This window comes from Macaca mulatta, chromosome 16, assembly GCF_049350105.2.
Source record: "Macaca mulatta isolate MMU2019108-1 chromosome 16, T2T-MMU8v2.0, whole genome shotgun sequence".
NCBI classification, from domain to species: Eukaryota; Metazoa; Chordata; class Mammalia; order Primates; family Cercopithecidae; genus Macaca; species Macaca mulatta.
In genome coordinates, this window is record NC_133421.1 from 79,181,449 (window position 1) to 79,194,311 (window position 12,863).

The 12,863-nt window shown below is 39.8% G+C and overlaps 1 protein-coding gene across 12 annotated transcripts in view; it reads left to right on the top strand.

Moving 5' to 3' along the window:
* MAP2K6 (mitogen-activated protein kinase kinase 6) overlaps positions 1–12,863 on the top strand; it is a 142,569-nt gene that overhangs the window by 116,417 nt on the left and 13,289 nt on the right. For 5 of the 12 annotated variants that reach the window (XM_077968526.1, XM_077968527.1, XM_077968532.1 and 2 more), the window contains 2 exons: positions 8,053–8,098; positions 9,986–10,079. In XM_077968526.1, the coding sequence (XP_077824652.1) occupies positions 8,053–8,098; positions 9,986–10,079 (140 nt within the window). 12 annotated transcript variants of the gene reach the window in all.

Here is a 12,863-nt window from a genome sequence, read left to right on the forward strand (position 1 = left end):
ATCGCTTGAACCCAGGAGGTGGAGGTTGTAGTGAGCCGAGATCACACCATTGCACTCCAGCCTGGGCGACAAGAACAAAACTTCATCTTAAAACAAATAAATAAGAAATAAAAACATAAAGCTGTGAATACAGCATTGATCAGGAAATGTGGAAGAAACATAAAACAAAGCAACTGTCTGTTGCTTGTGACCTAAGAGCTCTTGGACTCTTTGTTAGCCCAAGGCCCCTTCTCATCCCTGGTACTTTTCCCTGATGATGTATGAGGCTGGTCTGCAGTTGTTTGTTTTCGTTTTTGACTGGATGACTAGAGAGGGGCTGGAGCCTCGAGTGCTAGTACAATAGTTGTTGGATGCCTCTTAAAATATATATCTTCTAGCTACTTCCTGTCTGTTTTCCTTGAGGGAGTGTGCTAGATGTGGTAGTACCTCTGCCAGGATGAGTTCATGATTTTGCCTTCTGGATTCAAAAACTTGTTTTTTGTGGTTGGTTGGTTGGTTGGATATTTATTTATTTATTACCTTATTCTCAAATGTTTAAGGTCACATCAAAGAAAGGGGTGAGGGGCTGGGCGTGGTGACTCATGGCTGTAATTCCAGCACTTTGGGAGGCCAAGGTGGCGGATCACTTGAGGTCAGGAGTTCGAGACCAGCCTGACCAACATGGTGAAAAACCATCTCTGCTAAAAATACAAAAATTAGCCAAGTGTGGTGGCACATGCCTGCAGTCCCAGCTACTCAGGAGGTTGATGCAGGAGAATTGCTTGAACGCAGGAGGCGGAGGTTGCAGTGAGCTGAGATTGTGCCACTGCACTCCAGCCTGGGTGATAAGAGAGAGACGCCATCTCAAAAAAAAAAAAAAAAAAAAAAAAAGGGATGAGGCATCTTGGGTAATACTACAGAACAGTAGTTCTCAAGAGGGTTGGTAATGGGGAATGACCTTATCTAGCTAAGTCTCTTCAAATTGTTCTCCCTATTACCTTTCTCCCGCCTGTCCCCTTTTCCCAAGATTCTAGGTACTTTAGGAAATTTTGGTAAGAACGAGGCTGGTGTGAAAAGTTTGAGAAAGCCGAGTCTACCATTGTGAATCACCAGTTTAATCCAATGATTCTCAACTGTGGCTGCTCATTTGTAAAACTCTAGTGAGCTTTCAATATCACTGTCCTCTAGGACTCATCCTCATAGACGCTGATTTAATTGGTCTGGGGAGGGGCCAATATACTAATTTTTTTTAAATGTTCTCAAGTCATTTTTATGTACAGCTGTGGTGATAACCCTGGGTTTCGACATATGATCTATGGACCTGCCGTCAACTACTTTCTGTTTAGAAGGCTTATTTTCTTCAATTTATTTTAAAAAATCATCCAATTGCTTGATTTTTCTTTCACCAGTGTATTTTTTCTCTTACTTAGAATTTTCTCCAAAGAATCAGAACACTGAAACTTTTTACAGATGTTTGAAAAATGAACACCTTGAGAAATAAATGTTTTCTAATTGCAATGTGTGCACACGTATGTGGAAGTTCTAGATACGCATCATTGCTCTTCATATAATGACTGCCTGTGCCTACTCTCTCCTTATAACACCCTTAGTGTTTTCATGGCCGCCTACTAAGATATTCCCTTCTCTCTCGTTTTCTTTTATTTTAGCCCAGCTACCACAGTTCATTATTTAAAAAATTTTGAGCCATAGACATGTCCCAGCTTTCCTGAAACTGTCAATTCTATTAATACTGTTTGCTCAGTGTCATTTCATTTCTACTCAAGTAAGTCAGTTTGTCTTATATCTGGGTTTATTAAAAATAATAGCCTGTCTCTACAAAAAATACACAAGTTAGCTGGGTGTAGTGGTGTACACGTGGGGTCCCAGCTACTTGGGAGGCTGAGGTGGGAGGATCGCTTGAGCATGGAAGGCTGAGGCTGCCGTGAGCCATAATTGTGCCACTGCACTCCAGCTTGGGTGACAGAGCAAGACCCTGCTAAAATAAGATAAAATTAAAATTAAATAAATAAAATATAATATAAAGTAAAATAAAATATGAAAATATCTAGAAACAAAACCCAAATCACTTTACCCTGAAAGTCATTAAAAGATAAATTATCCTTCGTCAAAGTTTCAGTATTGTAGTTCTGGTAGAATGCTATACTTAAGAATATCAATTGTCTAAAATAGTCATTTTGTTGGTATGGGAATTAAGAAATAGAAGGGAATTGTTAATTCTGAATTTTATGAGCATTCTTACTTAACCTCAATTTGACTTTTTCAACATGTAAGCTCTCCTCTTCCAGGTCAATGATTTTTTTGCCTGCCACAAACCACCAATATATTTTCTTTGATATCCCTTAAGGATGAACATTATTTTTCAACTGGGTTGAAAAAGTCATCTTACACTCAAAAAGTAGCACTGATTTTCTTTTAGAGTTTATGACTGTCCTAGAAATTTATGGAAGCAGTTTGATTTTTCATACGTATATTAACATATGGGTACATACCTCCATCCATTAGCAATCTAGTGATTTTACTTGTTTGATTACTGAAAGCTTGAGGTTTGATCTGGAGCTTGGTGGAAAGAATGGAAAAGTGATTTTTTTTTTTTTTTTTTGAGACGGAGTCTTGCTCAGTCGCCCAGGCTGGAGTGTGGTTGCGCGATCTTGACTCACTGCAAGCACCGCCTCCTAGGTTCACGCCATTCTCCTGCCTCAGCCTCCCGAAGAAAAGTGATTGTTAACAGAGGAGTACCTCTTCTACCTCTTGTTGAACAGAGGGCTATTCCCTGAGCGCATAACTCCCCTTTATCAGCTATTATTTTTCTCATGAATAAAGCTGTATTATTGAGACATATCTTCATTAAAGAACCTTTTTTTCCTTGTGATCTCCATGTTTTTTATATTTTTATTACATACGCTATGGCCCTCCCTGACTTCTCAGAAAGTCTCAACTCTATGTGCTGAGTGGGGAAGGGAGGCTACGGATTTGGAAAGTGAAATATTTAATCTCAAATTTCAAGATAGATACATCTATGTTTTTATCTCCTACATCTGTCTTTGGTATGTAGAAAAAGAACACATTACCCACAGCCTAGGTAACCATCAGAGTATTTGTTTGTGAACTTGTATATGCTACCTCTAAGCATTTGATGTCACAATGCTATCATACACCTGCACCCAAGGAATCAACCTGGCACGATGCCATCTCCATGTTGCTAGGTACCGTAATTCTGTATCCAGGGAATTGACTTGGCAGCCACTCTTGTCTGGCGCATTAGTACTGATCACTGCTTGTTAGTTGACAGGAAATCACATAGTTTGTGGAGTGAAGTAGAAAAGCTCTTACAGGCAATCATCGCCACACCCAAAGTTAGACCTAGAGTCCAGAATTCCAGTTTTTGCATTTCTTTTGCAGTAACGTCTGACAAATGTTTCCTGAAGGAGAAAGAAGAGTTAACCATATGAACGCAAAGGAAAAAAGCAAACCCACAGTGGTTTCTTGCAAACCCTTCTTTTCTGTATTTATTTTGAGATAGGACTACGGAATGAGATTTTCTTCCTCTTTTTCCTATGTATCTCTTTCTTATCATAGGGATTTTAAGGAGTTCTTGGGCAGAGTTTTGTTGACCATGTCACCCTTGTTTTGGGATTCATCATAGAGAAGTCTAATAGAGAAGTCTTGCTTTCTAGTCCTGCAGAGGGGTTAACAAACGAGTTCGCAAAAGATTGGAATCTTAGCCGGTTTCATCATAAACTCTTCCTATCGGTTCACAGAAGGAAGTCACTGGAAATCAACTGCCGAGTGCCAAAACAGCTGGACTTCCCTTTGGCTTTCTCTCCAGGCCTATTTAGGAAGCTGTGGGCCCAACTGATCAGTCTGATGGCATATCGAAGGGTAGTGGAGGCCCAGTCAAGCATCGATATTGTCTGACTCAGAGAAGCTAGTATGAAACACAGTCAAATTCAGTCTCCTATTTGTGCAGGAAGGACAGTAAAAAGAGGCACTAGATGTTTATTTAGCTTTTGACAAGTGTACGCCTTGAAAGGCGCAATGTGTTTTTATTCTGTGGATGCACCAAATAGCCCTTCTTGGAAATGATCGGGAGAATTCAAATAGGCAGAAATCCTCTGGTCAGCACAAACTTCAAGCTAGCAATTCTCAAGACAGCATGAGCTGTTTTTTAGTGTCAGCTATGGTCAGAAGCGTGTGTTGTGGCATTTGGAAAAAGAATTAGGGCAGTTAGCTAATTGCACGCTTGAAAATGACAAGCCCCTTGAAAATTCAGAAGTCTGATTCCAGTTCAAAAAGAAATTGGTATTGCTTTGAACTCCAAAGTTGTTATTGTGTACTGAATTTCAAGTACTTCCTACTAAACATGGAAAATCTACTTTCCCCCCAACCTTATCCTGAGTATTTTGCTATTCTTAGCCCATGTTTTGAAGTGTTCTTGATGTAAAAGATGGAAAGAATGGGTTATATCAGTTACATTAATTTAATAAACAGCCTTGCTTTGCTGTGTAAGTATTTTCCATTCATATTCTGCGGTAGTGTTTGGGGCAGATTGTAAACTTTGTAATCAGGGGCCAGGAGTCCAGGAATAGCCTATTGGCCAGTAGTCTTGGAGGTTTCAGGAATCCTTAACACTTTATGATGGATCAACTAGGGTACTTTCCCATATTTTCTTTATACAGAGTTAACAAAACTGGAAATCTTTTTTTTTTCTTTTTTGATACAGAATATCACCCTGTTGCCCAGGTTGGAGTGCAGTGGCACAATCTCAGCTCACTGCAACCTCTGCCTCTTGGGTTCAAGTGATTCTTGTGCCTCAGCTTCCTTAGTAACTGGGATTATAGTCACCTGCCACCATGCTCAGCTAATTTTTGTATTTTTAGTAGAGTCGGGGTTTCACCATGTTGGCCAGGCTGGTCTTGAACTCCTGACCTCAAGTGAGCTCAAGTGATCCACCTGCCTCGCCCTCCCGAAGTGTTGGGATTACAGGCGTGAGCCACCGCACCTGGCCGAGAAATTTTTATAAGCTGTTCCAGAAGTGAAAAGATATCCTGATTCAAAATCAGTATTTTTAAAAATAAAATAATTTTTAAAAATACTGTATTTTTAAAAATACAGCATGTAAAAAAATACAATATTTTAAAAAATACAGCATTTAAAAAATACAGTATTTTTAAAAATGGAGATATTTAAACTCATCTATCTGTTGGTAAGGTTCTATACCTTACCCCTGTCATGCTTAGCTTCAGAGGGTGAGGCAGAGCTCACGCCACACGTACTAGGTCTCATTTGCTCAAAATGATCCATTTTATCTCTTCTGCTAAATATAAAGTCTGCTAAAGTCCTTTTATCTCTTCTGCTAAATATAAAGTAAAAAATCGGCACATTTTTACATTTGAGAAACAAGCTTTTCTTCCTGACATTGTTGTTGGCTGATGAAAGCTAGTAACGGAGTGGGCCTGGGTCCTCAATGAGAATGTTCCAGATGCAATGCAGAGTTTAAGTTCTAAATAGAGACACCAGAATCAACCATTTGAATATTGACTGTGGATTTAATGTTGTGCTTGTGCTTTTTGTTATTTACTTAGTGTGTTACATTGTTCCAACGATAGAGAAGAATTTCTGGTTTTTGATTTGCTTTGAACAATAGTGGGAAATTCAGGGCTTCTAGCCTGTTTGTTATTTTTACTAGGGTCTGTGTGCAAGTCAGCAATACTCCTGGGATCACACTGCTTCTTCTGTGTTTCTTTCTAGGTAAACTAGCTCTTGAACTTAGAAAGAAACACTTTGGCTTCCTGGGGCTGAGGGCAGGAGACGGTCGTGATGAGAATGTGCTTAAAGACAGACGAACCAGCTGGAGATGTTCCTTTTAAGTGAAGGGGAGAGGAAGCAGCAACAAGGAGGGACCACCTGTTACACATAGCACAGCGTTTCTTTCTCTCTGCACTATTGACATTTTGGGCTAGATTGTTCTTTGTTGTGGTGGATTGCCCAGTGCATTGTGGGATGTTTAGCAACATCCCCAGCCTCTACCTCTTAGATGCCAGTAACACCCTGCCACCAGGTGTAACAACCAAAAATGGCTCCTGACAGTTTCCATATATCCCCTGGGGAGCAAAATGACCTCCAGCTGAGACCCACCCACGTAGACCCTCAGCATCTAGGTACCTACAAAACCATCAGTGGGAGTTACACGGACTCATTCATTTCACTCAGCACACATTCCCATATCAATCGGACTTTGCCAGCTGTTAATTCCTCTTTCTAATGCGCTCTTATTTTTATCCTCAGTTGAGATGAAACGTTCTCTCATAGGTTGTCTGGTCAGTGAGGTCACTAGGTCCTAGGTCTGCCCTCAGTTCCAGGTTGAAACTTCTGTCCTCACATCTACCTGTACCCTGTCTCAGGTTCCCTGGCTTCCACCCACAGCATTGCCTGGAATAAACTGGTAGGCTGATTTTAAGTTGTTTTGGTTCAAAAACTTTCTCTCTCTCTCTCTTTTTTTTTTTTTTAATTTTATTTCGTTTTAAACCACAGTTTCTCGAAGTGCCTGAACTACTTCGTTGTTTCATGGTTCTGTACCTTACCCCGTCATGCTTAGCTTCAGAGGGTGAGGCAGAGCTCATGCCACACATACTAGATCTCATTTGCTCAAAACGATCCATTAGCTCAAATCCCAGCAACCTAAGAATCAGTTACATTTTGATTCCTCCAACTCCAGGCAAAATTCCTTTCCATTCCAATGCCAGGCAAAGCCCCTTTTCATTCATGGATGATTTTGTGGCCCACTGGGCACAGGAGTCTGTAGGTTGCCTTGCAAATCATAGTTTTCAAAATCATCTTTTTCTCCATTCTGTAACCTGGGATTCCACCTCCAAGTAAACTGTTTCTTTTTTTTTTTCTTTCCTTTCTTTTTTCTTTTTTTTTCATTTGAAGGCCAGAGTTGGATAAAGGATAGGGATGGGCTGAGGATGGGGTGATGGGTTGGTCTCTTCATCTTACAGTTTTATTACCGTTAAATAATAAGTAACAGCACTTATTGCCTCCGGTATCAAATGTTATTAAACGTATGTGTCAACAGAGAGCAGAATAACCAGAAGTCACCTGACAATAACACATGACCGGAAAGTATTTCTAAAAGAATAATTGCTGTCACTGAGTGTGCTTTCTCTTTTATCGGCTGTCGTAAACAGGTCTTATTACCTTTGTCATAAACAAGTAGTATTACCTTAGAAATGTTATGGGGGGCTGGGCACAGTGGCTCACACCTGTAATCCCAGCACTTTGGAAGGCTGAGGCACGTGGATCACTTGAGCCTAAGAGTTCAAGACCAGCCTGGGCAACATGGTGAAACCCTGCCTCTACAAAAAATACAAAAAATTAGCCAGGCATGGTGGCACATGCCTGTAATCCCAGCTACTCAGGTGGCTGAGGCAGGAAGATCACCTGAGCCTAGGGAGGTGGAGGCTGCAGTGAGCCAAGATTGTATGCTCCTGCACTCCAGCCTGGGCAACAGAGCCAGCACCTGTCTCAAGGAAAAGAAAATAAATATTAGGGGTTTATTGCTTCTATCTCAGGCAGGTTTGGTTAGGACTATATAAAAGCAAATTATATATTCATGGGAAACAGAAGCAAAAAGAACCAGGTACCTGACAGTGAAGAGATAACAAATGGTGATGTAAGAAACACCTGCCAATTTCTTTGTCTGTGGAAACGGCATTAAAAGCTGCATTGAGGAAAGTAGATATTTTTGAAATATAATGGCTTTAGATCAGAAAAATTAGTCTGTATGTCATTGGTAAAGTATCAGAAGGAAAGTGCACACACACACACACACACACACAAACACACACAACTGTTTTTCCCATTAAGGTACAACCAGGATGATTTAAAACATAATACATAAGCGTTACAGAAGAGGAAAGTCAAGATAGGAGGCTGTGTTTTCAATACACTTTTAAAGCTAATTATGTTTAGTGTTCTACAGGTTCTGAAATCCTTGTCTAATGAAAATACATATGGCTTCTAGATTTTAATGATTATTTTTTTTTCTTTAAGCTTAAAGAAGAATTCCAAAGAACGGCCTACATACCCAGAGCTAATGGTGAGTATTGTTGGAAATGTAAACATGAGTATACTAATAGCTATAAAAGGCAAAGTCACTAAGACCTAAATTATCATCACATCACCATGTTGGAAGAGTTGGTTCATTGAGACATCAGTGACAGGAATTGAACTCCAGGTAAGAGAGTTAAAGAGTTCATTCTACATCCTTCTTAAACATAGGTTGGAACCTGTCACTATTCTTAGCAACTTTTTTCCAGGCTGATAAACCTGTTGTGATACAGAGCAAATTATGTGTATACGATTTATATTTTTGAATTTAAAAGATATGAGAAGCCACATATTACTAAGATAAAATGAAGGAAAGTATGATTTAAGAGATTTCAATAATGAGAAAAACTTAAATGCTATTTGACTGATCAATTTTTGATAAAATATCTGGCCTAAATTAGATGAACAACTTTTTGGTGGTAGCTAGGGAGGAAAAAAAAAATGTTTGCTTTTTGTTTTCACTTTGGTGGAAAAAAGTAAGACGAAGCATTATTAGCTTGAATTGTACTCCCTCAGCATTCACAGTTTATCACTTGCTGTATCTATAAAAAGCAAGAGTGAAAGTAAGATCTTAACATTGTTGTATTAAAATAACTTCTCTTAAATTGTTGTAACTATAGGCAGGGCACGGTAGCTGCTCATGCCAGTAATCCCAGCACTCTGGGAGGCCGAGATGGGCAGATTGCTTGAGCCCAGGAGTTGGAGACCAACCTGGGCAACATGACGAAACCCCAACTCAAAAAAAAGTACAAAAAATTAGCCAGGCATGGTGGCATTTGCCTGTAGCCCCAGCTACTCAGGAGGCCGAGGTGGCAGGATCACTTGAGCCCGGGAAGTTAAGGCAGCAGTGAGCCGTATTTGTGCCACTGAATTCCAGCCTGGGTGATAGAGTGAGACCTTGTCTCAAAGAAAAACAAACAAACAAAAAAAACTCGGTAACTACAATTCTAAGCTAATTACTAATGATTCTAAGCTAAATACAAATGGCAAGGACCTAAACTTGGCAATGCTTTACTTTATCTAAGTGTATGTTGAATGAAGGAGAAACACATTTTTTAAGGGGGGAGAAATATATAAAATTCAGACTATTTGCTAATCTGTGTTAACTCTTTCCTAGATTTGTTTCAATTATCAAGGTTTTCATTTTAGTGGGGGAAAGAAGAGTCACGTTCATGCACAATTTCAAAAGCAATAATACACTGACACCCTTGCCGACTGGAACACATCAGTGTTTCTTACTGGAATTCATCAGGCATTAAATGCTTCCTCCTCTGCTATCCCAGCCACAAGCCCCGCTGTCTTCAAGACCAACTCAGTCTTAGAAGCACGGATTCCTAATGTCAAATGCTGTGGTGAGGTGGCTTAGATATGAGGAAGCACAGCTTGGAAATGCCGAGTCAGGAAGAATTATAGAAAGCTGATCAGGAAGATGCATGACAGCTACAGCCAGTCACATAGGTTTTCAATTCTGTTGCCTAAGCTTTGATTGAAGATTGAACTGTTTTGCAACTGGATGAACTGGAGACGAGGCCATCTCCTTGGGTCTCCCCTGGGTCCGTTAAAAGGTACTCAGCACTCGACCAGTTTTATTCAACTAAAACTCACAGTTAAAGAAGGAAATATGAGTAATGTTTGAGAAAATCCTAGCATGCTACATGTTTAAGTTGAATATTTTCTTCCTGATTATTTTTTAATAGCCAGTCAAAGGCTTTTTCAGTTCTGTCTACTCTTTTTACATATGCTTATGCACCTGCTAGGGCATTTTTGAATTAATTTCACATAAAATACAGTAGATATAAAGTTTTTCTTGTAGGATACTGTGGAGCCTGTAATCCTATTTTATTTATTTGTTTATATTTTATTTTTTATTTTTTAGAGATGGAGTCTCATTATGTTGCCCAGGCTGGTCTCGAATTCCTGGGCTCAAACGATCCTCCTGCCTGCGCCCCCGCAAGTAGCTGGGACTACAAGTGTGCACCTGTATTCCTATTCTAAAGTCACCATGTTTTGTAACTAATTTCAGATAAGAAGAACATTTTCTATATGTTTCTGGCTATTTAAAATACAGAACTTTTTTTTTTCTTCTTCCAAGTGGTTTCTGATCAGAAATTTCACTGAAACATGCTTGAGAAAAAGAATGATTAATATACATGGGCAGCTGAAGTCGAATTCTACATTTGCAATATGTTCTAATCCTGTGATATTTTATGGCCTACATATATATTAATGTTATAAAATCATGTCGGTTCCCATTTTCTTCTCACAGCATTCGTCTTTGTGGTTCTGGAAATGGACTTGCCTTTTACGGCTATAACTATTCCCTGCTTTCCTGTGGAATTGAGGTTTTCAAATGGAAAATCTGAGTCCAAACTCCCTGACTTTAGCATTGAGAAAACACTTGCTGAGAGGCAATTGTTTAGATTTTAGGAGTTGGTGAGGAAGTATGAAGGAAAAAAATAATCCTTTTTCCAGGTGAAGGACATTTTAATTAAGGCCTTAACCTAGACATGTTCCTCTTATAGAAATCCCAAATGTTTCTCTCGCTAACATGGATTGAAGGGTGTGTATTCTTTAAGATCATCTCATGTGCTTGTTTTCTCAAATGTCACTGGGGAGTATGACTCAGTAGAATTTATTCTTCTAAAGTAGGTAGCAGCCAACTTTTTCTGTAAAGGACTAAATAGTAAGTATTTTAGTCTTCGTAGGCCGTACAGTTGCTGTTTACAATGGCTGAATTCAGTGTTGCAATGTGGAAGCAGCCATATCCAATGTGTTAAAAAAAAAAAAAAAAATGGGGTGTGTGTGGCTGTGTTCCAATAAAACTTTATTTAAAAAACAGGAAGTGGGCTAAATTTGGCCTCTGGGTCACAGGTAGCTGATCCCTGTCCTAGATGATAATCATGAGAAATGATAAACCAGTTCATTCAAGTGATTGCCCAGTGAAATAATTATGTTCTCCAATTATCTTAGGAAGTTCTAGATTGAATTGTATCTTAAACAAAAATGCCTGAACCCATTCAAAACCATAGTCTTAAGGGATGAGGTGCTGTGCATGGGACAAGGAGACCTGCTGGTGACTGTAGCTTGTCTGTCTATTCCTCACAGTATGTTCATGGATCTCCATGTTTTCTTCAGGCACATCAGTGAGCCTAAATGGTGTAAAGTCCTCCCTTCTTGTCTCCCTGACTCCTCTTTTGGGAAATCCAGCCTGGGACTATAGTCTGAGTATTATTCATGCTCCCTCATTTGCCCATTTCCTGGTTGCTGCCCTTGCTAATCTTAATTCATTGTTTATAGAAGGGACTGGGTTCCCTCTTAACCTTTTGCAGCCTCAAAACCCACACAAGAAGGCAAGTCACACTTTCCATTTGACATCCCTACCCGTTTTCCCCTCCCCCTGGCCTTCTGGCTCTCATAGCATTTTCTCAGCCTGGGAATAAATGGAAAGATGCCTAGGGATTTTCTTTTTTTTAAATTAAAGACTTCAAGTCAGGTTATTTAATTCATTTGCAGACTCAGGCTTCATCCACTGAGCTAATAGCCACTAGCAGAACAAAAGGCAAGGTGGGGCTGGCAGGTGTTGGAAGCAGTCACAAAGATAATCTGAGGTTTGGCCTGTCCTGTTTTGATAGTAAAAAACTTTTAAGGACGTTAAAAGATTTCCAAATGTCCAGAGGATGTGGGAAAGCTAATAAGTATGATGGTAGAGCCCTTAGTAAGTGTGCTGTGTATATGGTTACAAATCAGAAGTATGGCTGCTATTTAGTTTTTGAGGGAGCTCGGGAGGAAGGACCTGACATCCAGAGCTTCAGTTGATTTCATGAGTGTAAGGATCCGAGCCAGCACCCAACCTGTGTCCTCAGATGGGCAAAGGGAGAAAATCTCTTTTCCATTTTCTGAGTCATGATACTTAATCGTGACCAGCTATCTTCTTTGGGGTTTTAATTTCTTCGTTCCTTTCCCATTTGCTTTGTTTCCTAGAATTTCCATGGGTGCGAACTCAGTTTTCCACAGAGCTGACTCATCCAACCCTCCGCTGTCAGGTTTAAAACAAATATAATTAGAAAACCTACAGCTGGGCAACATAAAGGTTGGAAACTAAACTCCCTAAAGTCAGGGGAAACTGAGTCACTTATGCGTCTGGATGTAAAAATGCTTACATTTAGCTACTCAACTGGTCATTGAAAATAGTACTACCAGGCAATCAAGGAAGTGAGCATGGGAGGTGAGACACGTGGGACTAAGTTCTACCTGTAGGAATTATCCTTTTTGGTTAGGTTTGGTTGATTCTATTTCCACTGGGTTTGGTTGGTTCTGTTTCCACTGTAAGAACTGTGGCTCATGACCTGATATATCTTTCTAAGTAGAGGTGGCGGTTCCGCTGTGAGAGCCGGCCACTTATTGTAACAAAATTGAGCAATTTGGGGAGAGTTGTTCTAGGGCAGAGAAAATGGCTTCCTGTTCAGAATTGTTTTGAAATGCATGACCTCTTGAATCACACACCATGCCTGTTCCCTTAGCAAAGCACAAGACTTGTTATGGTTTTATAATTTACTTGATCTGAGCTGTGTGGATAGAGACTCTTCTTTTCCCTTTTCAATCCTTAATCTCCGAGTTCAATTTTCTCTGCATATAACTAGAGTTTGGCAGTCTACGTTATTTTTCAGATGGATCAATTCTTCATCAGGAGAGACATAAGTGTAACTCGTGGCTTGGCAAATGGCTTTAACTGTTTCAGTCTAAACCAATTCTCC